The sequence below is a fragment of the Anas acuta genome, chromosome 1 (genome assembly GCF_963932015.1).
Source record: "Anas acuta chromosome 1, bAnaAcu1.1, whole genome shotgun sequence".
Taxonomy (NCBI): domain Eukaryota; kingdom Metazoa; phylum Chordata; class Aves; order Anseriformes; family Anatidae; genus Anas; species Anas acuta.
In genome coordinates this window covers 167,419,427-167,446,123 of record NC_088979.1, presented here as the reverse complement: position 1 = coordinate 167,446,123, position 26,697 = coordinate 167,419,427, and the positions used below count along the sequence as shown (strand labels likewise).

General features: G+C 38.0%; 1 protein-coding gene across 4 annotated transcripts in view; it reads left to right on the top strand.

The window, feature by feature from the left end:
• Positions 1-26,697, top strand: part of MYRFL (myelin regulatory factor like) — a 45,634-nt gene that overhangs the window by 8,489 nt on the left and 10,448 nt on the right. For 2 of the 4 annotated variants that reach the window (XM_068669218.1, XM_068669216.1), the window contains exons 3-19: positions 2,495-2,562; positions 2,657-2,915; positions 4,202-4,293; positions 6,203-6,350; positions 8,753-8,948; positions 10,029-10,105; positions 11,406-11,516; positions 12,088-12,178; positions 15,856-16,056; positions 16,464-16,572; positions 17,046-17,155; positions 21,193-21,356; positions 21,952-22,015; positions 23,168-23,253; positions 24,049-24,120; positions 24,228-24,274; positions 24,397-24,558. In XM_068669218.1, the coding sequence (XP_068525319.1) occupies positions 2,495-2,562; positions 2,657-2,915; positions 4,202-4,293; positions 6,203-6,350; positions 8,753-8,948; positions 10,029-10,105; positions 11,406-11,516; positions 12,088-12,178; positions 15,856-16,056; positions 16,464-16,572; positions 17,046-17,155; positions 21,193-21,356; positions 21,952-22,015; positions 23,168-23,253; positions 24,049-24,120; positions 24,228-24,274; positions 24,397-24,558 (2,057 nt within the window). The remainder of the gene's footprint in view (positions 1-2,494; positions 2,563-2,656; positions 2,916-4,201; positions 4,294-6,202; positions 6,351-8,752; positions 8,949-10,028; positions 10,106-11,405; positions 11,517-12,087; positions 12,179-15,855; positions 16,057-16,463; positions 16,573-17,045; positions 17,156-21,192; positions 21,357-21,951; positions 22,016-23,167; positions 23,254-24,048; positions 24,121-24,227; positions 24,275-24,396; positions 24,559-26,697) is intronic. The other 2 variants (XM_068669219.1, XM_068669217.1) reach the window with 2 other exon arrangements.

The window sequence follows — 26,697 nt, the reverse complement described above, 5'->3', positions numbered from 1 at the left end:
CCTTTAAGTGGCCGAGAGTTGGCATAGGATTTTCTCTCATTTAAACTACTATGAAAACACAATCATAAAGAACTGAAAAGTTTGAAATAAAATAGTTATGAGATGTGACGGCCCTGTGCCCTCAGCTGACTAAAGCCAGGAGCCCAGCCTCGCTGTAGCAGTCTGCTGGTGACTTATGCTCTTCCCATTTTCAATGCAATGAAGTGGTTTTGCTATGTAGTGTGGAAACACCTGCTTGTTCCTGTGAACTACTCATGAAGGACTTGGCTTAGCTTAAATTATGCTCTAGTTCCACCTCTCTCTAAGGCAGTATTCCTTTACATTGTCTGATAGGAGAAATTCTAAAAGTGTAAAAGCAAAACAGAGCATATGCTACAATAAATACTATAAATATATACTATAACATAATCAAGCATATGGGCTAAAGACTAAATAATCAAGAAACTTTTTTCAAACCTCAAACATGGGGATGCGCTGAGCTGTTGGACATTAGTTGAGTCGTAAACTGAGAGCAAAGCTCCCGGTGTCAGCTGCAGACAAGCAAGCGTCTGCTTTCCATGTGAAAATCAGGAGGAAGGTACACAGTAAAATAGCATAGACAAATGTGTTCTTGTACAGATCAGCGTTATTGAAGTTTTTCAGAAAGAAAGCAGTTCTTGTTTTCAGAAATTTATGTCTTTGAGTAACAACAACAACAAAAAAAGGAAAAAAAAAGGAACACTTTAAAAATCAGAGATAGGCAAAAGTGTACTTATGTTGTTGTGCTTTCATAATGACCTCTCCCAGCAGGGCTGTTAAAAGAGAAATCCTTCCTGCTTGGCTATGGGGTTTGGCAAGGAGGTGGCTGTGGATCACATGTAATTTCTGGGTTCCCAGCCAGGATTCTTCTGTCATGCCTCCAGCGCCCTGGCTCTGCTACTGATTTTCGGAACATAACTGCCTTTCTACCTCGTTTTGTCTGTGCACCTGCTCCCTGCTGTGCTCCCACTGGGGGTCTGAAGGTGCTGTGCCACGCAGAGACCTTGCCTGACACCAGGGAGCTGAGTGAGTTACTTCTGTGCAACAGTGCTGGCTGTCAGCATAAAAACCTGAGAGGACCCAGCTTCCTGCTTCGTGTAATGTGAACTGGGAGATGAGCTTCTTGCTTGTGTAGCTGTACGCAGAGGAAAGCAGCCCGGCCCTGCCTGCCTTTGGCACAGCACAGTGTTACTCAGCGGGCGTTTTCACGGCGGGTGACGTGGAAGCTGCTGGGTGGCGGTGCTGCATGTGGAGCTGCACGGGTCCACGTTTTGTGAGTGCTCTTTGTTAGAAGAGCCTCGTTTCATAAATTTGTTACCAATTAGCACAAACTTTTGATCACTGACTCGGCTACTGAGATAAAGAGAACATAAGCAATTAAATACACTTCCTCCACACAGACTTCCTGAGGCTCGGTTTCAGCTGAGCACTTCTGCCTCCTTCTTGCTCTCCACTCCCCTCCTTGTCTCCTGTGAGGTGACGGGAGGCCTGTGGTGGGGTGTAATGGCTCCTCCTTGACACTCTTCACCCTTTTCTGTTTTTCCTGGCTCTGCCATGGGTCACTCATGACCCTGCTATCCCCTTGGCACGTCCCTGCTCCAGGGGGTCGCAGCCTTGCCCCACAGGGCGCTCGCTGCCTCAGCTGCATGGCCGCTCGCCCGCCCGTGCCACTGTGGGACACAGGCGCTACTGACTGCTGAGGTGCTAGATTTAGCAAGCGAGGGGTAGCTCATGGCCAGTTGGAACCAGCTGAAACTGGCTGGGACTGGCTGAGGCTGTCTCAAACTGGCTGGAACCAGCTGCAACTGGCTGAAGTCAAACAGAACTGGCTGAAGGTTGCCAGGACCAGTACCCTGCAGCTCGTGGCTGCCTCCCCTCAGTGCAGCCTGCAGCCCCTGCTGCCCAAACCATGCCTGTTTTTTCCAGTGCACCTTTAAAATTTTTCATTTCTGAGGGCTGCTAGGATGGACCTTTTCTTTTGTGATTTAGACATAAAAGATATTAATTACTCTGTCGTCCCTGTTGTGTCCCCCCTCATTGTTTTTTAAATGGAACTAGAAAATTTGTGTAGGGTTGAGAAGAAGGAGGGTAGATTATCACCCATGAAAACCCTATGTTAAGCTTCTGGATCTTTTTGGCTGAGCTTGTACAAAGCTCTTGTTTCAAATCAGACAAATGCTTTTCCCACCCTTGGGGCAGCCCCTGCTTCCCTCCTCTCTTGGGCTTGTGAGGTGCTGTGGTATGGCCTAAGATCTGGTAGTGGTTGTGAGTGCTGTGGCCAAACTGTTCACTTAAGGATTGTCTGCAGTTAGCAGCTGAAGATGCTACAGCTCTTTGAAATGTGGTGTAGACAGAATGGAGCTGTTGTGAGCTCCATGTATCTTGGTGGTCCCCCTCCAACTGCTTTTAGCATTCTCTTGTGGTCATCCTGAACGTTTTCTCCCAGTAAAAATTAACATTTATTTTTCATCCCCAGGCAAAGCCAGTTGCCAGACTCCCCACCAGACTCTGGGTCAGAAGCATGCTCTCCACCACAGCTCAAGAGTAGGTGACGTGAATTCTGCCTCTCCTAAGCTAGCGGGAAGGTCTCCAGCTCCTTTTCTTTCTACTTCCTTTCTTGTCTGTCTGCCTCTTTCAGCCATCTGGAACGATGCTTCGTGGCCAAGTGGGCAGCAGCCTCCGCTCCCATGTCCATCGGCTGCGGCACCCAGCAGGCTCCCCTGCAGGTTCCTGGAGACTTTTCCTGACCCTAACGCCAGTGGGCATCCTGGCAGCATTCCCCAAGGCTCCTGTCTGAAGAAAGATAATACCGTGCCTCCATGGAATAATTCTACATCCTCCAGCTCTTTGGGTTTCAATTATTCATACTTCCAACCAAATGTACCTCAGATTTCCAGGTAAATGATAAAACCTTTATGCAAGGGATGGGACAGATACAGAAAAAAAATGGAGCCGATAGAAGACGTGGTTAAAGGCTGGTGTAAAATCCCTGTGGGTGCAGGATTTTCCACGTGGTGGCAGTGTTTAGACATGTTTGATACGCTTATGTTTGAGGGTTCTTTAAACATCTTGATTTAAATTAGCATTACGATGTGTGGGAATGGACTTCAATTTTAAGAAAGTTACAAGGCTAAAGAGGGATCAACAAGTAGTTAGTAACTGGATTATAAAAATATTTAGGTGTTTTGCAATACTTTCCACAGGGATTTGTCCGTGAGGGTCTTGAAAGTGTTTTGACATGAGAGAAAAAAATTGTCATATCAATGTAAGCAAGTGAAATAGTATTCATATACCATCTGCCATATTTATCCACCAACATGTTCCAGATGCTTAATTAAAATACATTGGGTAGTGCAGACATCCAACCATGACATCTAGTAAGAATGAATTGACCAATGCATACCAGAGGGGGACCTCCCTGGTTGTTGGGAGATAATCCAAATTCATCAGTGTTAGTCCTGGGCTCACAAATTCTCTGTCTCCTGCTCTGCAGGGCTCAATTACACATTACATTGGTGATGTGGGTAAAGGAAGCTGGGCCTAGATTTCCTGTTGCGGCTGTTTATGTTTTTTCTTTTCTTCAGTATCTTCAGGACAGTCTGTGACCTGGGCTTTGCCTTTTTTTTTTAACACTTCCAGAAGGAGTAAGCATCTGCCAGGATATTCCATATTATATTTTATAATATCAAAACTTTGGAATAAGATTTTTCCCCCTTGCAGAAAGGAGAAGATTTTGAAATTTCAGTTTCTGTGAAAGGGGAAAACTGTTTCCTACCTGTTTTCCCTAGTGATGTCATCATTAATGCGTTAGTTTAATAGCTATTGTTTTTTTGTTTTCTGTATAAGAAAAGTGAGTTCACATTCAGGGAAGAAAAAATATTTAAGAAAATGGTGTGATTTTAATGCTGATAAAAGAAAGCAATAAAATCCTGTCTCATACGCACTCTGTAAGCTTTTGAAGAGATTAAGTTCTCTATTCATACAAAATTAAAAATATGCTAATTTATGTTTTGGAAGAGAAAATTGCATAATTCAGATCAAAAAAGCTAAAAACAATCTCCTCCTGGTAAATCAAAATTCGGGTGACAATACAGTTAGAATGAGATACCTGGGTATTCTCTTATAATGACTCTAGTGTCTGTATTCCAACTGAAATTAGTAATGTAATGTATTTTTAAAAAAGTATTTCTACAGCATCAGGCAAAAAAAGAAAGTTATCACAATTACTGGGAGATAACAGTGATCCTCCAGTCTGGCCTAACAGCTGCAGTCAAGGTAAGCAGATGTGTGAAGATGGAAATTAATGTTTCATACCACAGACAAGTAAAAGAGCACATGTCGTAGTGACTTTGCAAAGGTAGTGGTATTAACAATCTGTACTCTACTACAAAATTTGGAACAATTTATTTATTTATTTATTTATTTATTTTTTAAATAAGGACCTATGTATATTTGGGAAAGAGAGATGAAGTATTAGAGGTCTTTGCTTACTGACTACCCCCCAAACAAAATACTCTGCCCTTCTCCATGCCTGCAGATGATAACCATACTCTGCTGACTTGCTTGGCACTAAATTGACTGGGCAAAGAAACTTGGTTTAGTTTAGCAGGGGATTAATGTAGTGGGTGAGAGAACAGATTGCATTTTTCCCTTTATGATAAGATTTATCAACTGTGTATTTTTTCTACAAAGCGTAGAAAATTGTTCAAGTTAGTAAAACCTGTGTTCTCCACCCCTTCTCCAAATTAACTTAGTATTTTATCAAGACAAATATGCTAAGCTTATACCAATTGCTATAAAAAATCTTATCAGCCATGTACAGAAGTGCATCAGCTTCTGTGAAGTGTGAGGCTGTCTGTGAATCAACAGTTTGTAATAAACAATTTATCTGAGGAATTTTCAGCCTCGTCTATTAGTGGAAATTCTGAAAGTTTCATGCCATTTCTTCAGTTATATTTAAGCATTAAATATATATATATATATATATTAAATGAATGGCAAGTGGATTTACTAGGTTAGTTTTCCTTTGGTACCTGCTATTTGAGTGTGACTAGTTCTCTGAGTCTATCACTCCTGTAAAAAGAAGATAAGTAGTTCCAGTGCAAACACTTCTCTTGCTAATATTGTTATTGCTGGTTTTAATACGTAAAGATACAACTTTGAAATATGCTTTCTTTGGGAGTCTGTGATGATAAAATCTCTCCGACTCCTTTGTAATTGGAAGAAGAACACAATAATTAATAAAAATGTCATGGTGGGGATCTTTTAGGAATGAGATGTGAATTTCTTTATTATTTTCTTTAATAGTATGTTTGCCCCTGATTATATTTCAGAAATGGGAATTTGCAAATGAAGCTTGGGCCTGAAATTAGTGCTTTAGCAGTAGGCTCTGTCAAAATGCTGCCACAGGCCATGGAAAGATTTTAGTTTATATGCTCACTGACATATTTTCTCCCATCCTTACCACACTCAATTTATCTGTTTCTCTTACCACATTCTCCTCTGTCATCATGAAATGTATAATATGTCAATGAATTATGGTTGACCCTATTTATCTCAAAATGCTATAATATATAGTCAGTAAGCTTAACCAGTTAACCAGACACAGTAGTAAATGTGGTTGCTATTGGAAAACTGCATCTTCGTCTTTCAGACTAAGTACCTGCTGCAATGAGCTGGGGTATATTCAGTTTAAACCTGTACTAGAGAAAAGGGGAAACATCTGTAATTCTTTTGCTTCTTTCACTGCACTTATTTGTCTTTGTCCCACTTTGCTCTTTGCACAGCTTCTTGCAATGTTGCAGATAACTTGTGGTTTAGAATAAAATGTTTAGCTTTCCATTGTGGGCTTTTTTTTTTTTTAATTATTATTATTATGATTTCCCAAGAGAAACTATGTATCCTTTGGGAGGTAATAGGAAGTGCTACTTGTACAATATTTTGCCAATTAGGAAAGGTAAAAATTTTACTTTGTGTGACAAGGGAATATAGCAGGATCTTTTGGAATAGCTGCAAAGGAAAATAAGATTTAAATATATTTGCAATATATTTGTGCATTAGTGGTGTTTTTTTTTTGTTTGTTTTTTTTTTTTTTTGGTGCTTTATATGTATGTAAATATATCAAAATTTTAATGCAGGATTTTTTGCTAGTAACAATCAGTGAATTGTATCTGTCTCTCTACAGCAACTCTTAAGGACTGTGCAGTTGAGGTGCAAGAATATGACAGTGATGGACAGAATGCTGCTTTGGAGAAATGCTATCAAGCTCTAACATGGCAACTGTACCAAACTTCTCAGTGGAACAGCTTATTTAACTCTAATTATGAAAAACTGTAAGCACTGAAGATTGCACTTGGAAAAAGTGTATTATTTTATTTTATTTTATTTTATTTTATTTTATTTTATTTTATTTTATTTTATTTTATTTTATTTTATTTTATTTTATTTTATTTTATTTTATTTTATTTTATTTTATTTTATTTTAATTTTCCTGGTCCTGTGGTTTTACAGCAATAAATGCTACTTTTGGCATTCCTTGTACTTTCTGACTATAAGACTGGAGAAGGAGGTATAGCAGTGGTGGGTTATGAATCTGCAGATATATCAGATAAGCAGAACTTTAAACACTGCTTGAAATTCATGCTAGATTTTCTGATTTCCTTTCAGGGATTTAGGAGCAAAAGAAAAAATAATTTAATGTAAATGCCTGTAGTTTTTGCTTCTGTTGTCAAGCACATTTGTGGAAGTACTTACTGAACATATTGCATATAATGGCCTAAAACATTAATGAAATGGAAACAGAAGATACCTGTATTACTTCTGGATTCACATGACCAATGTGTTATAACTATAGTCATATACGTATAATGTGCAACTCTTTAGTCAAAGACTTAGAGTTTTTCTGTATAAATCAAAATTGTAAACCATTTTTTTTTGCCTCATGATCTGGGAAAGGCTATTCCAAGTTCACTTTACATCTCAGATTTTCTCCATTCTAGTATTTAGTGCATGATCCCTTTTAACAAAAGCCCTTCTACAGTGTCTGCTCTATGCCTCAGGATTGGTGCAAACGATTTGTTACTCTCTCCACAGGACTTAGTAAATTTTAAGTTTCTTCTAGCTAAAGCTGTTTAAAGTACTCATGGCAGATTGGAGTTTATCAGTGTCATTGGTAGACACTGACACTCCCTGTTATTGCACTGTGTGATAGGAATAATATACACCACAACCCTTTTCCCAAGGGACTGACGTGATGGGAGAGCAGACAGTGTTTGCACCTTTCTACTACTTGGGAGCTGGATGGGCCAAGAAACCTCACAGTACCTCAGATATGTTTGGGATATGAAGTGTACCTCTAAACGGAGGTGGTCTTCAACTCTTCTTGTGCCTTCATTTCATTTGAGCTGTGGGTTAATGGTGGGAGACTCCTTGCCCCACATGCTCCCGTATACTTAAAATTGAAGTTCCACACTTACATTTCTTGGTGGCTTGTATCAACAGAGATAAGACAATGCGTTGCTGAGTATTGAAACATCCAAATACATGTGTTGTTACCATGAGTGTGCAAAGATACTACTTGCAGAGGAAGTCAGTATTAGATTTAAGTGAGGTCAGTGGCAGAGCTGTTGTTCCAAGATGCTCTGTAGTTTATGGCACAGTGCACAGATTTGTTCTGAGTAGGAATAGGAATTAACGGCAACCTGACTTCATAGTTTTGAAGTGGTTTTCTCTCTATTCCCTGCACCAGATAATTTGTGATTGTTTGAAAGGGACTTCTTACTCATCATTTATAAAAAGATAACAGTCCGTACATTTCTTGTAAATTGTAAATACATTTTGATTCTTCCAACCAGTGATGTGCAAATAAGCTCTGAAAAGCCATCTTCACTAGTTGTGTTAATGAGAGGTTCACAGTAGCATCAGACAAGAGATCATCACTACCCAACTTTCATTAGCAAGACAGGCCAATGACCTGGCCAATGACCATATAAGAGAGCTTTGCCATGTAGTCCTATTATTTCAGAATTACCCATCACTTATATCAGAGAACATTGCTGGGTGAGTTTATTCGCTGTTTTAGAAAGATCTTTTGATATCTTTCCTCGTCTGCTGTGAATTATAAGGACAGAATACTCCTTCTCTTTGGGTGACAGATTGGTCCTTTGAAATAAATGGAAGAGTTAGTTGGGGTAGGATGGAAAATATTATTGAAGAGCTTTATAAAGGTCTGTCCATAGTTATCTACAGCTTTGTTTTTAGTTTGAGTAAAGGCTTATTTAACCCTAGCAGATTCTGCAGAAGATCTTGGTGTGGGAACTGAAGAAAAAATAGGGAATCTTGCTGTTTCGTTAGCACATTGCTGTCTGCAGCAGTAGTTCAGCTCTGTTGTTTATAGCAATGTTGTAATGAATTCTTGAATATGCTAAAAGGTTTGGTGCACAGAGTTCCTTTGTACCAGATTTGTAAGTGAGGATTATGTAAGCTTTCCCACCTCTGGTTTCCAAACATTTAATGTGTCAGATGAGAATTACCGCATTTTACATGCATTTTCATTTTTACACCTCTAAGAGGCCAAGAAGAAAATAACTGTTGAACCAGTGATTGTAAAGGTGTATTTCCACTCTCATTTTGTCAGTAAAAATCTGAGGGATTTTTAGTCCACATAAAAAGTAGGAACTTGAGATACAAATATATCTGTACTTATGGTTGCTATTCTTTCTTCTTGTCTTTGTAGACCTGCTGTAGAATATCACATTGTCACAGACAAAGGATTTAATTTTTCAGCAGTGGATGATGCTTTTGTGTGCCAGAAGAAGAATCATTTCCAAATCACAGTCCATATTAGAATCACTGGACATCCAAAATATGTCAAAACTCAGCTAGGGATGAAACCAATAGAAAAGTTTTACTTGAAAGTTTTTGGAATAAGGGCAAGTATTTATCTTCTTTGTGTATATTACTTTTAATGTTAGTATGTGATTATCCACATAATAAGATAAATAATTGAAGTGAACGCTCTTCATAATCAGTTTTGTCCAAGAACTGGCAAAAAACAACTCTTAAAACTACTAATGACTTCTGTGTGGTACTCTGGGGGAGTGATGTTTTATGGTTGCTTGTGTTTGGTACATGTTGAAATTTATAATGCTTGTCTGACACGTGGTTTCGGTGACTTCCCTCTTGCTGGCTGAAGTTTTCCTCCCTCTGGGGGCAGTGCAGTGAAGCCAGCTGGTGTGTAGGTGGCCAGCCTATCCATTGACCAAGAAGATGTGTTGAAAAAAAATCATAAAGCAAAAAAAAAGAATCAAATCTGTTTTTCCTGAACTGTTCACATGTAGAAAACCAACACAATACCCCAGTTTCTTCTTGCCAGGTTTTCAATTTTCATTTAAAGAACCAAATTCTTTCTGGCCAATATGGGTCCACAATCTTGCATATAGAGAAGTAATATGAGATTTTCTTATTTCTGAAAGATTTTACCATTTTTTACTTGCTACCAAAATTTAGTTATTTAAAAAATCCCTGTAGTTGTTTTGCTTAATACTCTCTGAAACATGAATGCAGAATAAATTAGTGAGTATTATTGTCATGTGTTCCCCTGTGCACCAAAGTGCTGCTTGGTACCATTCCAGAAAGGTACCAAAATTTACATTAAAATAACTTACTGCCTTATGTAGGCTTGGTTCTCATGTTAAAAAATGACATTTATGATTTGAAATAGAACAAGCCAATAACAGTCAAGACTCAGAAATTAAATGTTCTTTTGAAAATTATTGTATCATTTTTTCTATTTTCTGTTTCAAATTATTTGCAAGAATGATTTGGGTCTTTAGACTAGCTAGAACAGAGCATTGATCAAGTGTCAGTTGAGTAGGTGTATATTCCCATGTTACTTTCTACTAAGTTACATGAGCAATGAGAGAGATTGCACAGTTTGCCTGTTCATTTCTATTGCAAGTTTTATATCTGTAAAAATTTAGTATTCTTGTCATTTTGATTTTTCTTAATAGGTGGAGTCTCCAAATCAAACTATTGCTATTGAACAGTCTCAGACAGATCGAAGCAAAAAAACTTTCCATCCTGTTAGGTAAGAGTTTTGAGAAATATATTCCATTTTATTTCGATAATAGAGTGGGCTGAACTTTGATGTAGTTCTTTCTTGGAAACTCATAGTATCTCTAAGTCATCTTCTGATCTTTATTCAAATTCTGTTCCCAATGAGTACATAAAATTGCTGTAGTAATATATACCTGGTCTCCCTTCATTAAGGAAAAAAAATCAGCAGCTTTACAAATGCCCATCCCATATATTTGCATTCAGCTAGCAGTGTAGTTGAATGGTACTGGGGCTGGGTGATGGATGCATTTCCCATCTTAAGAACTGTAAGTAGTGTTCCTGCTCTCATGAGACTACAGGGACATGAGATATATGTGCAGTGCTTTTAACAGGAATTGGCCCAAATAGAAATATTCATGCAACTTCTCCTGGGAACTGTCTGCCATTCTTCTGCATCTTAGTCAGCAGCAGAACCAGTATTTGTTTTTTTTCTAAGTGTTTCCTGTTGGAGCTGGTCTGTTCTCTAAAAATAATTGAATAAGCCTTACAGCAGAAAAAGATAAGACATTGTCAAGTTTGACAGGACAGTGTTTGGATAAAGGCTGCAATATACAATCTCCAAAAAAATGAACTTTGAGCTTGGAAAAAGAGCTAGATTTTCACTTAATTCTATCGTAGCATTATTATTCCTTTTACATACTGAAAAGTAGATTCTGGGTGCATGTCAATTGTTTCATGTGTGATGATGGTGGAGTTTTCACTTATGGTAGACAAGAAGGTGGTATGTGGACTGTTGTTTTCTCCATGCAAACTGTTTAATCTTATTATTTATTACTTACGAGAGTGGTGCCACTATGTATTTGAGACACATATGTACATTTTATACTTTCAGACAGACAAATTAAATGCAGATGAAGAAAAAAGGTCAAGCAGTATTTTTTTTTTATAATTTTAATATGTTAAGTTCAAATCCAATAATAAGCAATGTTGCCTTTGGCATGCAACAAATTCTCATCATATATTGCACATATGGTTTTATTATGTTCACAACTGTGTACAAACTTACCAGGAAGCAGAGATTCCTGCTAATAAGAGCAGCTTCTCATTCCTGGTCTTTTATCGTGTATGTTTATCTCTTTGACAAGATCAGTGTGATTTTTATGCACTTTTATAAATCAGTGTTGCTGCATTTTCACTGGGGTACCACTGTTATTTTTTTCATTTATCATCTTTTTTTAAAAATTGTTTTAATGTTCCTGAGGAAATCTGGGTAGATCCAGGTAGATCTCTAAATAGTTATTTCCTTGATCTTGTTTCCTTTCCTGTTTTAGAGTTGATCTGCCAGGGGACCAGATCACTAAAGTAACATTGGGAAGGTTGCATTTCAGTGAAACAACGGCAAATAACATGAGAAAAAAGGGGAAGCCTAATCCTGACCAAAGGTATTGTTGGCCTGTGTGTGGGAAGTGGAAAAAAGAACATCTACTTTAGAGTGGAGCTGAAGTGTGTTAAAAATCTCAGTGTTGCCAAATACTGTGATTTATTTGTTTCAAATTCTATGATACTTCATATCTGCTTAAAGGCTTATCTTCTAGAGTCACAAAATGATATGAAAACAAACAAGTGAAAAAATAAAATACCTTCATCATTAAAGATCATTTCAGGAAATCCTAGCCAGTGTTGTTGGCTGAGATACTGAGGAAGCCAAATGACCCCATCCCAAATAACAGACATTTTCTTCTGGAGAAAGAGGATTCTTCATCTTTAAGTCTTCATTACTTAAATTTGTGACTTTTTTTTGGTTCATTTTCAGTGATTCGGGTGATTGAAAGGGCATATTACTTGAGAGTGGTACAAACATTTTCTCTTTCATCTTGTAAAAAACGTATTTTTGAAAATGTTCTGTCTCTCTTTTTATGTATCAGCAGTAGCAGTTGTGTTTAAAACATCTTATTTTCTTCTGTAACAAGGCATCATTTCATTTTTTTCTTCATTAAATCAATTTCAAATTAGATACTTCATGCTGGTGGTTGGACTGTATGCTGTCTCTCAGGATCAATTCTACTTGCTGTCTGCAAATGTCTCTGAAAAGATCATTGTAAGGGTAGGTAGAAATTTATATTACTTTCATGTTTACTGTTTTAATACCCACAGGAAACTATCAGGAGTGATTCTCCAATGTAAAAAGAATTACCATTAAATAAGAAATATGGATAAAAAACACAAACAATTGCATATGTTATGAATAGATTGCTATCTTATAATTAACAGGATTTTAAAACATTAAAAGTGGGCTATAGAAGACTTTAAAAAGAAAGCTTGTTGTGAATACAGAGTATGTTGATTTTTCCAGATTGTTTTCCTTTGAGGTTAAAGAGTTGCCTGTACTTGCTAGGAATTTGGTAAATGCTTTCATTGGGTAAATACTTCATTTTCAAGGGACAATGAGAATTAAAAAAAAAAAAAAAAAAAAAAGAAGTGCAAGCAAAGAAGTAGCTCTGGGAAGATGAAGACTTATGACTGGCACTTTCCAGTGTGTCTGAGCTCTTACCTTGGTGGTTGTAATATATGTTTCAAAACAATAAATGTAAGAATTTGTCTCTCATCCTTATAATCTTTATGTGGATAAGAGGTTTGAAAAATAAAGCTCTCCTTTTAATATTCAGCCTTAACCCAAAGTTAGAGCTAGACTTGGAAGAGACAAAAAACCCAGTGCTGTAATGTAACGGGAGCTATGGAGGGGCCATGCAAGGAAGGAGAGTGCTGCAGAAAGTCTTCAGTCCCAGCAAAGTTTTGTTTGGGCTTAAGCTAAATGCCGTGCAGGAACATAGCTCCTCCCTACAGTTTGGGTTAGGGTTCCAGTTGGGATTTAAAGGGAGAGGTAAAGTGGAAAGATGAAACATCAGTGGGGCTAGAAAGGGATTTCAGCTGAACATGAGAGCTGCTCGGAGCTTACAGGTGGGCTTTCTTTTGTGTGAGCCAAAGACAAAGGGTCTATGTTGTACCTGGGCACTATCTAGAGAAAGGGTTAGGGTCTGAAAAGTGAGAAAGTGCAGAGCTCCAGTGTGAGCTGGTTGGAGAAGGCCCTGCAAAAGGAAGGTTAGGGCTGCCAAAACATTTTTATTCTGGCCTCTTTTTCATGCGAATCATACATGGGAATCTGGGTAACTCCAGAAGAGTTAGAAAGATTTTAGAAATTCACATTTTTCTTCAATTTTTAATGTTAGATTATTTTAATATTTCAATGAATAATGTTTATTTCAAATAATAATTTGAACAAGGTGAGAGCACGGTTTTTGAACAGAAATCCAATGAATGGGACTTTGCAAACCTGCCCATTATTCCAGCCAAAGAAAAATAAGAAAAGCAGAAGGAACAACACTGGCTGTGATTTGAAGTAGTGAAAATGTCAGCAGGAAAGCTGGAGGAAAAAAAAAAAAGGCAGTTTTCCAGATGTCTGAAAGGGTTTTAGTGGATGGCAGGGTAACCTGAGCCAGCCACTGGTTCCTTTAAAGTGGCAAAGCTGTGCAAATGCACTGCAAGAGAAAGGGGCTCCTGTGCTGGCTCTTTACATACTGAAGTATAACATAACAAAACTACCAGCTGACCAGTGGTTATCAGGCATATCAGATCATGTTCTAATTGTGGCAAACAGTGACAAGAGCACAACATCATGCACTACAGATGTCAAAGCCTTGTGAAAACCCGAGACTCCTTCAAATGGCTATGAACTTCTTGTCACAATTGTACTCTGCTCAGGCTGAAATTTGAAAGCCTGAATTCAGAGTAAAAAAAAAAAACAAAAAACAAAAAAAAGTAAATAAATTGACTAAATTAATTATCTAAAACAAAAAACCAAATGCCTTTTCTAATTATACACACTCCTTTGTTTTTTGGTATTCTTTGAAAGACTCTGGTTTTCTGATATGGAATTTCTAATGTGAATTAATTGTAAACATTATAGAGGATTTTAGAGACTGTGAATACATTTATTCTGGGATCCCTCAATGAAAATGACATTTGGTAAACCAGAGAGTCATCATTATTCGTTTGTCCAGATGGTGACCTCTCCGGGAACTGCTATTTATAGACTTTGCAGGTCTCTGGAATCTAGCAAACAGGTTTTGAATGTATCATACACTGTAGTATCTCAGTTGCCAATAGCAAAACTCATTTGGTAACTGTAACTTGCAGAAATTGCTGTTAGAAGGTGCATTTGTTCCTGCCTATTTCATTATGCATTGTTTTCTACCAGTTCAAAACCACAAATAATTGAAAAAACCTTCATTATTTAATTTTGGTTTTGAGGCATATCAGTAATACTTAAGCTGTTTAGAATGTCAAAAGACTTTTGATTCAGTTACTTCATTTTTGCATGTGTGTTTTATGGTGAAAATGCTCACAACAAGGTAAGTATTTCCTGGGCTATGGTTTGAGGTACATTTCATTTGGGGGCAGCACAGAATAAACCATGCTTGACTCATGTTTGTTCCTATCAGACTTCTTGCTCTTGTTACCACACTCCTCCTAAGTCATGCTGGTACAACTGTTTTTCTGGGGTCCTACAATTAACTGGAAAGGGGATGAATCTGTGTTAAAAACACGTCTATTTTTTTTGCTTGTTTGATTTTAAGTCAGTCTGGCTCCTCCATCCTGGTCTACGTCAGGGCATCAACTGAGGGCTGGCAGATGGAGATGACTGATGGGGAGTGGGCTGCCTACACTGGTCCTGCTGTCAAAAGAAATGTGCATCAAACTATAGCCCTGGCAGATTTTGGATTCCTTTCTGCCCCTGTGCCACAGTTCTCAGTTCCCTCAGTAGTGCTGAGGTGATTGTCTGTGTGGCATTGCTGCAAAATGACTGCAGTAAATAGAAAAGGCCTGAAAAGAAAATCTCAGTCCTACAAAGCCCTATTCTTCCATGGTTGTGGCTTCCCAGCAAAAGTTTTGATGCTTGTGAAAAGGGAACGGGTAGGAGCAGTGGTCTCACTACCTCTTCCTATCTCCCTTTCTGCTCCTAGTTTTAATGTATCTGTTGTGGAGCAAGGCTCCACTGTACCAGATGCAGTGTAAACAGGGCCAAAATGATCCCTTTCCACAAATGGTTTACAAATAAATTGGCAATTTACCATTTAGGTAATGTAGTTGGGCTTCTTTTTTCCACTTACTTGTTTTCAAGGGTTATTTCTAGAAACCTTCTATACATGACATTTATGATTTGGAGCATCTGTTTATGAGAACAGGACCTGTGAATTTAAACAAGATCATCTCTGATCCTCTCATCTGTTCAATACAGGATTTCAGTACATGTTGGAAAAGTTTATGAAACAGCATATAAAAGAATGAAACAAGTATGGCCAAAGCATGTAAAATTACATAAATATGTAAATATGTATTTTTGAACCACATGTGCTTAATCTCTGGATAGTTTTCTCTTTTCTAATTTCCAGCCTCAGCTCAAAGTTGCTGAAAAATTGAGGAAGGCTATATGGCATAAAGTCAAAGTTAAACTTTGAAAATCTTTGAACATTGATAATTTATCTTACTGTGATAATAAAATAGAATCCAGGGGAAAGACCAATGAGGCCAGTGCTTTATGAGCAGAAACAATTACTTAGGATTGACTCCACTCTGTTTTTTTGTTAGCGTTTTAAAAAAAGCTCACAAATACAATTTAAATATTAAATATTTGTTATCTCATTTTCCCTGAATTGCTAATGGAATAAAGCAATAGTATATCTATGCTATGCTATCTTTAAATATATATATTTTTTCTCCCAGGCATCTAACCCAGGGCAGTTTGAGAATGACAGTGATGTACTGTGGCAGCGAGGACACGTTCCAGAGACGGTAGTCTATCACGGTCGAGTAGGAATTAACACAGATGCACCAGACGAAGCACTGGTTGTCTGCGGAAATGCAAAAGTTATGGGCAGAGTCATGCATCCATCTGACAGCCGAGCAAAAGAGAATATCCGGGAGGTGAGGGCTATGGAGTATTTAGGGCATTTATGTTTGCAACGCGGCACGTGTATGGATCATTGTTCTGACATGTGAAGCCGTGTCTTTATCTTGGGTGTGCTAAAATTCTGGCCTAAGGAAATGTGGCATACCAGAGTGCTCTGTACAGCCATGGCCTGTGGCCTTTGGAAGAGGCTGACCACAGAAGCTGAGGGTAAATGTAAATGGGAGTTGTTGGGCTGGAGGGTCACTGGCAATGCAAATACAAACAGCACTCTGCTCGTGGGGAGTGGGAAGATGGCTCGTATTGTTTGATGCAAAGATCAGCCAAATGGCCATATTAGGCTTGTTGCTATGTCAGTGGAGTCCTAGATGCCACAATCATTCTTAATGTCTCAACACGTGAATCTTGGTATTTGCCCAACTAGGTTGATACGAATGAGCAGTTGAAAAGAATAACACAAATGAGGCTGGTGGAGTACGACTACAAGCCTGAATTTGCATCTGTTATGGGAATAAAAAATACCCATGAAACAGGTATTCAGTCAGTTCTGTTCCCATCTTTTGTTTATTTTTGCTGTTGTTCATTGTGCCCTAGTGACTTTTAACACCCTGCTATTTCATATTCATTTCTAGTGTACTTCAATTGCTTATTTTGCTGTGTTTGTGTTGCTAGTTGAAGGTGCCAAAATAAGATATTTCTGGTATATTTCCAAATTCTATTTCAATTATCAAAGGTAGAAGATGATTTTTCAAGGTTTAATGAGAATGAAGTACATGATCAGAAACAATTTTGTTCTTATGGCAGAGAAATGGGAAGGAAACTTTCAAGGTTTCTGTTTGTTTTCTGTAGAGTAGAAAAAAAAAAGTGAAATCCCGGATTTTCCTATTACAGAGAAATTCTAGAACATATTTGGCCCTACCTGCACCTTTTAGGGTTGAGAACTCAACAATGGTCAATGGTACATCACTACCTTTCCTGACTTTTGTTTCTGTTATCTTGTGAACAGGGATAATAGCCCAGGAAGTGAAGGAGCTTTTACCTGAGGCTGTTAGAGAAGCTGGAGATGTTGCTTGTAATGATGGAGAAAAAATAGAAAACTTCCTCATGGTTGACAAGGTATGGCCTTGAGAGGGAAAGTGGAGGTGCGTGTTTAGATGTTTCCTTTTGTGTGTGGAGCTATAAACACATGCTGTGCTTTATACAAAGATGTAGGCCTGCATGTGGTATTTGCAAAAGTAGCCTTTGTCAAATCATTGAGGACAACTGAACCATCAGGTGCTAGTAAATGGCTGAATCTTTCAAAGACAGAAAGTATTTACATTGGAATCTTACAATCATTACGGTTGGAGAAGACCTTCAAGATCATCTGGTCAAATGACCATACAACAGCAGACAAAAGGCAAAAAACTTCAAATTTGCTTAATAAAGTTGGATAGTGATTTCATAGCACTGGGCCAACAAGTGATGCCCAAACATACAAAACATTCTTTTAATTTCAGTGTTGAAGTTAATTAAATGCACCAGAAATGAGTTAAGCAATTATAACATTCCATTTGTTAAATAAAAATGTCCTTATTCTAAACCTCTGTGTAATCACTTCACACCAAAGGCAAATGTTAATTGTGTGTGCTCTGTGGGATTTTTTATTTTTTTTTGTCTATCTGAAATATTTATTATAACTTCAAAGTTATAGTACTGTAACATGTTTATGGTGCACAGAGTAATTGCCATGCTAATAGGTTGGAATCAGTGCCTTAGTCCATTGTCCTGTGCTCTCTTTCCCTACTTTTTCTGTAGAAATAGGACTGCAAGGGGCTGTCAGTCAGAGTCCTGTCACACTTGACCGCTGACATCGCTTGTCCACAACGTTGCTGAGTGGCCCCTCTCTTTTGCACTGGTTCACTGCAGGTCAGGGCCCACTTCCCAGCCTTATACCACTGACAGCTGATAATGGAAAGAGGGAGGTTTTCCAGATGGGTGACCTGTCTTGCTTGGATGATGTCACGAACAAGATTCTTTATTCATTATAATCATTCATTTTCTCATTATTCTGTGGAAAACACAAGTTTACACCTACAAGCTTCAAGAACATATTTATCAAAATTTACTCCATACAAGGGTCTCATGAATTAAACACCTTGAATAAAGCTGTGGAAAGAGCATTTTCATGAACATCTCAGCATTCATGTTACCTATGTGAATAATTTCAGTTTTCAGATGGCTTACAGGAAAATAGTAGTTTGATGACAGTGACAGAAAACTTACTCTGTATCCTGCTTGTCGTAGCTTATAGCTCTCACTGCTTCCCTGTGGGTGTGCTGGAAGTGGTAGTAGGGTCTTTTTGTTGTCAGTCAGTGTGTGAATACGGGTCAGGGGAGGCATGGAGAACAGCCAAGAAAAGTCAGACCATTGCCTAGCCCACTCTTTCTCCTCTCTTTAGGGGTCCAGACTGTTTTTCATCCTTCAGTTCCATCTGCTACTTAAAGGACATTCTACTTTCATGCCGACTAAGCATGACAAGGTTTACCTCCTGCAAGACGAACAAATGGGCTTTGTCTGCTTGAACAGAGGATAGGGGCTTTCTGGAGACAGTGTTGAAAAAGAGATGTAGAAAATTTGCTCTATTTGGTCAGAGTTCCAGCTGATTTTTAGATTGTTATAGAAGAGCACTGGTGTTAGATACTAACATTAGGCTTATTTTGCCTTTTAGCCCTTCGTTTTACATTGTGTAAGAGCTGAAACATTGTTTGCATTTTTTGAGTCCCAGAAAAGTGCTTTGGGGTTGTCAGTTTTTGTTGTTGTTGTTTTCCTGACAAAACGTTTAGGTTGGACAATTGAGCTTTTGATTTAATGGGAAAATAAGCTGCAAAACATATCTGATAGAAATCTTTCTCTCTCTCTCTTTTTTTTTTTTTTTTTTTTTTTTCTGAAGTGTCACACAACACACTGTTTGTAACAGTGCCTCATAGCTCTGCCGTTTGGGCCTGTCATGTTGCCTTTCTCCTCTGTAGCTTGGCACTAGGCAGTGCCTACCAGAATTTGACCCAGTGATGTGATCTAGCCTACTGATAGAGATGGAGAAAGCCTCCTGCACCCTGCAGGGTGTCATTCTGCTATGGATGTGGCCCAAGCAGGAATGAGTTGTTACCGTGATGGCGTATTTACTACGTAGCTTTTCCTTGACTACTTGGCCAGATGTGGAATCACTTCACAAACACTTTGCTCCTGGGTTAATAAGGTTAGGTAAATTACTGCAGTGCTATCTTGCTTTCTGCTCTTGTTCCTAACATCTGTTACAGAGCATGTGAATATCAATTCTGTGACATTGGTGAGGGGGACAGGGGCAGGAGAGAGATCTGTGTCTAACACATCAAGGTGTATGTTGAATTCAGAGCTTTGGGACAACTGATATCTTAGGTGGAGTATCTGCTCCAAATACCTTGAGCTCTCATCGTCAGAATAGCTTAGTCCCTAAAGCAATAAAATTATATGTGGATGACAGTGCTTTATATCTTTGCCTTCAGTCAGGCAGGTGATAAGGCCTTGAACTATTTTATCTTGCATTCCAACTTTAGTTCAAGATAAGCATGATATTGGCTGGTGTGGTTGTGTCTCTTTGTCTGTTACCTGTGTGGTGCTGTTAAACTCAGTAAAACTAATTGATTTCATTAGAAGTTTGGACCACGTTCTGCTATATTCTAGGGAACTCTATTAACTGGGTGAAAATTTGCTATTTTGGGACATGAATCTTTCTTCTCAGCCACACAGTGCTGAGTATTTTGTCATCAATGAGGCAGTACAACTCTAATCAGTCCATTTTTTTTTTCCCCAAAGAAAGTATTCCTTCATTTTTCCAGGTGAGCCATTTTCTCATTTACCTGAAGTCACCTAGAAGAGATTCGCACCTGATTTGACAAGAATGGAAAGGGTGGCTGCTAAGTACCACTGATATGAGGATGAGTGACCATATAATTGATTTTATGTTTCTAGGCACACGTGGTTATTTTGAAGTCACTCCTTAGTAAACAGGACATTGATCTTCTGGCGGTAGAGAAGTTTGCAACCTACCACCAGTACATGTGCTCCGGTTCTCTTTATACAAAGTGCTGTCCGTTTCTGTGGAAGGTAGTCACCTTTAAAAGAAAGGCATGTGTGGTATTTACAAGGAGAATGGCAAAGCTGCTTTTGTTGTAGTTGTTCATGGTTTGAATAGGCTGGGCTGTTCAGCAACATTAAACGCCAGTAACAGCTTCATGCAAGGTAGCATCCAATAGCTGAAGTGTGTTTTTTGTTAGTATGATGAGAAAGCTGTTCTTCCAAGCACAGCAATGAAAGCATGCTGTTACCGTGTTCCTGCAGTGGGTCAGTAACTATTTTTGGCTCAGAAATGGGTAAAATCCTTATTACCTGGATGGATGTACCGAGGACTTCTCCAGCAGCAGGTTAATACCTATATGATAATCAGAGGGTAGAACAGACGGTTTTTCCGTGTGCTGAGCAAAATATTCTCATAGAGAAAATGGACTGTGTCTGAACTGTGTTCATTGCAGAGCTAATCACACAGTATTAGGACTTAAAAGAGTCCTTTAAGGTACTAGAGAGGCTGAAGCATCTGGCCATCACAGCTTGACTTTCTGGTTTGGATCTTTCCCTGTCTCACTGATTCCTGTATAGCTCAAGTTACGTGTGGGGCATAGATAGCAATTCTGGCTTGTTTCAGCCAGGTTAGTCTATCCTGGAGGTAAATAGTTGGAGATACATTTTGATAGGGGGTTTTGAAATCAACGTAACAACTGCAACACTACAAATCAAATAGTAGATGCTTGCTGTGACATCTTTAATGTTCAGAATTCAGCACAGTATAAGTTCAAAATGCAGTTTAAATTCTTGGTCTACAAAGCCCTTTAGCTTGTTCATTTCTTTTTCTGCAAATCCTCGTTTTCAATTTACTGCAAATTGAACACAAGCAATTTTACAATCTAGCCAAGGGATTTTATAGCCAAAGTGACCTCCCATTTACCGTGAGTTAACTTGTGTTAGCATTTTAAATATTCAGCGTGTCCTTCCATAGGTGAATTCTGTATGCATTACTGCTTGTTGCATCTGATTGATTAATGTACTGTATCTGCTTCTGTCATTGTTTTCCTTCTCAGGATCAGATCTTTATGGAGAATGTAGGTGCGGTAAAACAGCTTTGCAAACTAACCAACAACCTTGAAGTCAGAATAGAAGAACTGGAACAGTGGAATAGAAAACTGGCCAGGCTGAAAGGGATAAGCAGTGTAAAGTCCACAATCAGCGGAGGGAGCACGGTCAGGTATCTCTGCCTGGAACGTTCTCTGATAGTTGTCACAGAAATTAATGAAATGGTGTCTGTGGTAGAAATGAAAACTGATTTTGCTTGACAATTGAGTTCAGTTCATTTCCAGCATTAAAATTGTGCAAAAAATGCAAAATGCTTATTTTTTTTTTAAGTCACTGACAACAGTAACATGTGAAATGGCTGTTAAATTGCAGTCATTTCTGTAGTTACTTCAGTTTCATAAATCAAGTCTAGGTTATGTCCAGTTACAGCCCTGCAGCCTGAAAATTAATGCTAAGAGAAAACTGCAGAGCTTCTTTGGCAATAAAGAATCTTCATTAGTACTTCAGTGGAAGTGATGGGCATTTCCTATTTCTAAACCATTTCCCAAGCTTTCTTTGAAATGAAATGTAGCATGTAATAGCATTGACCTGAATGAGTTAACTGGAGGCCTTTGTTCTTGAAAATGAATCTGATGACTCTTTTGTCTTTCTCTTTTTAAATGGTACCGTTGCAAAAGCAAATTACATTAACACCCTATTGAAAAATCTCTTTTTCATTTATTACTTACTGAAGCATTTGAATGTCAGGGAGATCTTCTCTCTTACAGCAGGTGTAGTCGAGCCACCAGTCTTTTGCCATCAAGAAAATCAGCCCAGCTAAAATCCAGCAAGGTGAGTGAAACTAAATATGTGAAATATGCTTATGAGAGAGTTTTTGTAAGTGCTGAAATATAGGTGAAAGTTTTCATGCTTCCAGAAATTTAAAAACTTCCTTAGGTAGAATTAGTTAGTATCATGCTAGAAGCTTAAAAGCTCCCTGAACTGAAATAGAAAATATGTATGAGACACTTCTACTTTCTCTCTATACATTGTGTGTATGGGGCAGATCCATACCATGTAATGGTGTGCCGAGGAGGCCATCAGGAGGGAATTGTTGAGCCAGTTACTTTGCTCATGTGGTGCAGTGCAGCCTTACATGGAAATGTAAGTTTGGAAGTTCAGTTCGGAAATACACACAGTGGTAATTCTTTCTCAGCTTAGTTTCTTAGTGGAGTCTTTCTCTGTGGTTTGCTGTTTGCATCTTCCCTTTTGTATTGGTTAATACTGTCTTTTAGGTGGTTAAGACATGAATAGGATGTCCTTGTTATTCCTGGATGAATACCTCTTGCCCATATTCTTGTATAGAAGGAAAAGAACCCTTTTAACAGGGACTGAATGAGTTAGGAATATCTGCTGGCCTTTTTCAGGACAGTCTTCCCGGGTTCTTTAAGGTGATTCAATGCACGTTTGCCTACCTTTCTTTTGCCAGTGCAAAGAGCAAGAGAAAATAACAGGTTGAATGTTCTTTGTTCTATAAGGACAATCAAATGCTCCATGATCTAAGATCATTCTGCTTGTTTGAAAAGTGCCTTTCTTCTGTATGAACACCAACACTTGGTTTATTATGGTCTAAACATATACTGAAAGGTGCTCATCTTTTAGATGTGGCCATTGCTTACAGAGTTCTTCATATGATTTTAAAATACTCAAAGAGTATGAAAAATGAAAGAGAGGAGCTGTTATTTTTATCCATCCTTTCTTCCTGTGTAATATTTGTGTCACCAGACTATCAACAATGTGCAGCACTCTTACAATTTTAGGGAGCCTGCCATTACTTAAGTTTTTCTTTGGAAGTTGACCTCTGTATAAAAATGATGTGTATGGTTCCTTTGAAAGAAAAAAGATAAACTTTAAGTCCGACTAGTGTAGTACTTCTTAATCTACTAGTTGTACCTTAGGTATATGCCACTTAATTTGACCAAATGTTTGTGGTTTTTTTTCTAGGTTTGTTTGTCAAAGAGGAAAAAGTCTTGTTCCAGGAATATTTTCCGGGTGACTATAATAGCTTTGGTTGCTATTATGGCACTATGGTAACAACTAATTATCAAAAGTTGCCTTGTTTCTCCTTTCCCTTTTTAAATTATCAGAAAGATGAGTGAGATTTTTTTTCTTTTTCTTTTTTTTTTTCTTTTTTTCTTTTTCCTCTCACACTTCCTATTCAAAGGACAAAATGTATTAAAATGAATAGTGAATATGCCTGGTAATATTGCAAAGTTGAAATAGTTTTAGAAAAGTGAGATATACATGTGGCTCATGTACAACTAACCCCTGTCTATGTCAAAATCTATGGTGTACCTCAAGTGCACTCAGCAGCTCATACTACACCTGTAAAGCTGGACTCGTGATTTTTTATACAATTGTTCTGTGCCTAAGTTCAACTTCTGAAGTACAGAGTGATTCTGTTCTGTGAAAAGAAACTGAACTTTTCCCCAGTGTGGTGGGCAGTACTGTCACTCTAAAAGTTTAATTTGTGGCATTAGACTCATAGGAAGGAAACTACACTTGGGACTTTGAGATTGCCATTTTCCGTTTCTAGTCCCCAAACCTGTGGCTCACAGTCTCTCCATGAACTAAATACTTTGAACTGGCATTGTGATTCTATTTGCAATGAAATAATTGATCATATTTTAAGTTGAATTTAGCTGTATGAAAGTACCTCTTCTAAGTAATATTAAATTCAGTCAGAATTTTTCCCACTAAAGGGGGAGTGATCAGATAATTAACTTTTACATTACTGTATTTGGACAAAGTGTTGTCAGGGTGTCATTAGTACTATGTAACTTAAGAGATGGACGTAAATCTACAGAATAATTCTCTTTCTACAGTGCTTTGACAATATCGACCCTTTATGTGCTTAGCCTTCATGACAGACATTTTGAAAAACATCCTATTTACAGGCAAGTATTTGAATTAATATCAATATTAGACTGCGGAACAATCTGTTTTGGTCTACAGCTTTCTTAATACAGTTTCTTAATAAGTTGTTTTTGCTTTTCTTCATCAGCGCTTCCACAAGTTCTGTTGTAATCTTTCCCTCTACCACTACAGCAGGTACTGTATCTCTGCTAGTTTGCATACATGTAGCAAGCTTTCAATTTCTATGCTATTATAAAATGATAATAGATACACAGCACTGGTGAGAATTATGTCTTTTTTTTTCTTTTTTTCTTCAGCATTGCAGAAAACCACAGTTTCTCAGAGCACGCAACCCATCAGCAGGATTCCTGAAGTGAATTTCTGTAACATTTTGCCTTGTGACAAGGTCTATTGTTGTCCAATTTATCAACCAAACTTCAAATACCTAATCTATGAGAAAACTGATGCAGAAGAGAAACGTAAGTTGAAATGTGAATTTCTATTATTTGTTATTTGAATAAAGACTCTGTGAAGAGTGTGGAGAAAGGAGCAAGTATCTTTAAAGGTAGTTAGTTTTGTAAGATAATGCCTAGTCCACAGCATTTCAGAACTGTTGATATAACTACTCATCACTCCTGTCAGTATGTTTTTGAAAAATCTGGCCTGGTTACTTCCAAGAGTTCTGGGTCCTAAAATGTTTTGTTAGGTGTCACTGTTCTTGATAGCTATTTATGGTAAATGATTTGATGTGAACCAGAAAGTCACTAATCCCTTTAATTAACCTTTGGTTACAATTGGCTGGGAATTGATTGGGCATAGCAGAGGGTGGATGAACATATTTAAAACAAAAAACAAAACACTTAGTAGTGTCACACTGTGGTGATACTGTATCTTTTCTGTGGGCAGAGACAGAAATTCAGCTACTGGAAGCCATAAAGCTTAGTTATAACTGCTCATTCAGACAGGGCTTTTGAGTAGAGAAACATTTGAAGGCAGAGCTCTCTGAAATAAATTACTTTAATAAATTCTTTCAGACATTGTCTGTGATATGATGTGTGTGTAATAGATGAGTAGGTGTATTGTTTACAACTTTTATAACAAGCTTTTTGTTTTATAACAAGCTTTTTGTTTTATAACAATAATTTTTATAACAAACTCTTTATAAAAAGAGTTTATACGTTTACATGAAGGTACGTACAAGTTTTTACAGTCAGTATTCCTCAATCCGAGACCTTAATACTGTTGATGTCTAGAAGCAAGTGCTAGTGTTACTAAATCCAGCATTCATACTCTTCCTTTCTTGTCCTTGAGAACAATTCTTGCATCAACCACAGTTGACAAATAAAGGTGAAATTGGGGATGGACACAGTTCAGCCTCTGAAGTACAGATTTCTACAAGGGCAGGCATTGCCAATTGCTGTGAAACTCTTGTCACATGAACTGGTTCAGTGGGGTTCACTCACTGTCTGTTCTTTATACTGCAAAGTGCTGTTGTCTGTGGATGGGCTGCATGTTAGTGGTCCTTGTGATTCGTGTGATTAATGCTGCAGTAAGCCCCATGGCAGATAGAGCTCAGTACAGTGCTTTCAGGAGGTCATATATCTAAGTGATTTGTATTGGTCTGAAACCTGAAAGAGTGTTGATTAATTAAAAAGACGTTAATCTCATTTACAAATGAGGGAACTGTAGACAGCTGAAAATGAAATATGAAAACATTCTATCCCCAGCTGGCTGCTTTTGATATTAGGTGGAAAGAGATAAGAGCAAACACAAAGCATTACATTCCCAAGGTCTTATGCTCCAAATAGCATTAAGTGTGGATCCAAGAGTGAAAAATCAACACAGTACACAAGCTACTGAAAGATTTCAGATCTGCACAAGTTTAATGAAGCTGAGTGTGTCCCCAGACAGAAGGTAACAATGTCAATACAAAATCCAAACAGAAGGAAAGCCAACAAGCTGCTTAATGTAGCTGTAGCCAAGGTAAATGAAAAGGAAAATGTTTTTGAAAGAAAAAGCTGAACACTAAGTATGGGGAATAATCAAGATAAAAAGCGGGCATTTTAGGATCAGCTGATTAGTCTGATTCATGGAAAGCTAAAACTGTTTGAATTACACGCTAATTTATGAGTGCATTTTTGACAGACCATTTATTGTTCTGCCATACTGGTGCAGGTGCAGACCACTACTGAGTGCACCTGTTGTAGATCCTTTGCATCTCAAATTTGTTGAGGAAAAGACTGTTATCATAGAATCATTAAGGTTGGAAAAGACCTTCAAGATAATGTGGTCCAACCATCACCCTACCAGGAGTGTTCGAGAAGAAACAAAAGCATTCATTAGGAAGACAAATTTTATTAAGCAAAAATTCAGCATGTTTTTATGTAGTCTATCTTAATATAGCTGTTTTTCTTCATGCTCTATTTGTCATAAGAACTGGAATTTCTGAAGGATTTCGAGTTTTTAACTCCTATTGACTTCAGTGGAAATGAAGAGTGTGAATATCCTTCAGCATCTGGGCCTTGTATTGGCTTACGGGACAATGAAAATAGCAATACTGTGAACAGTACAGAAACAAGGAAAAATAAATTTCTATACTGGTTACTGATTCAGTTTAA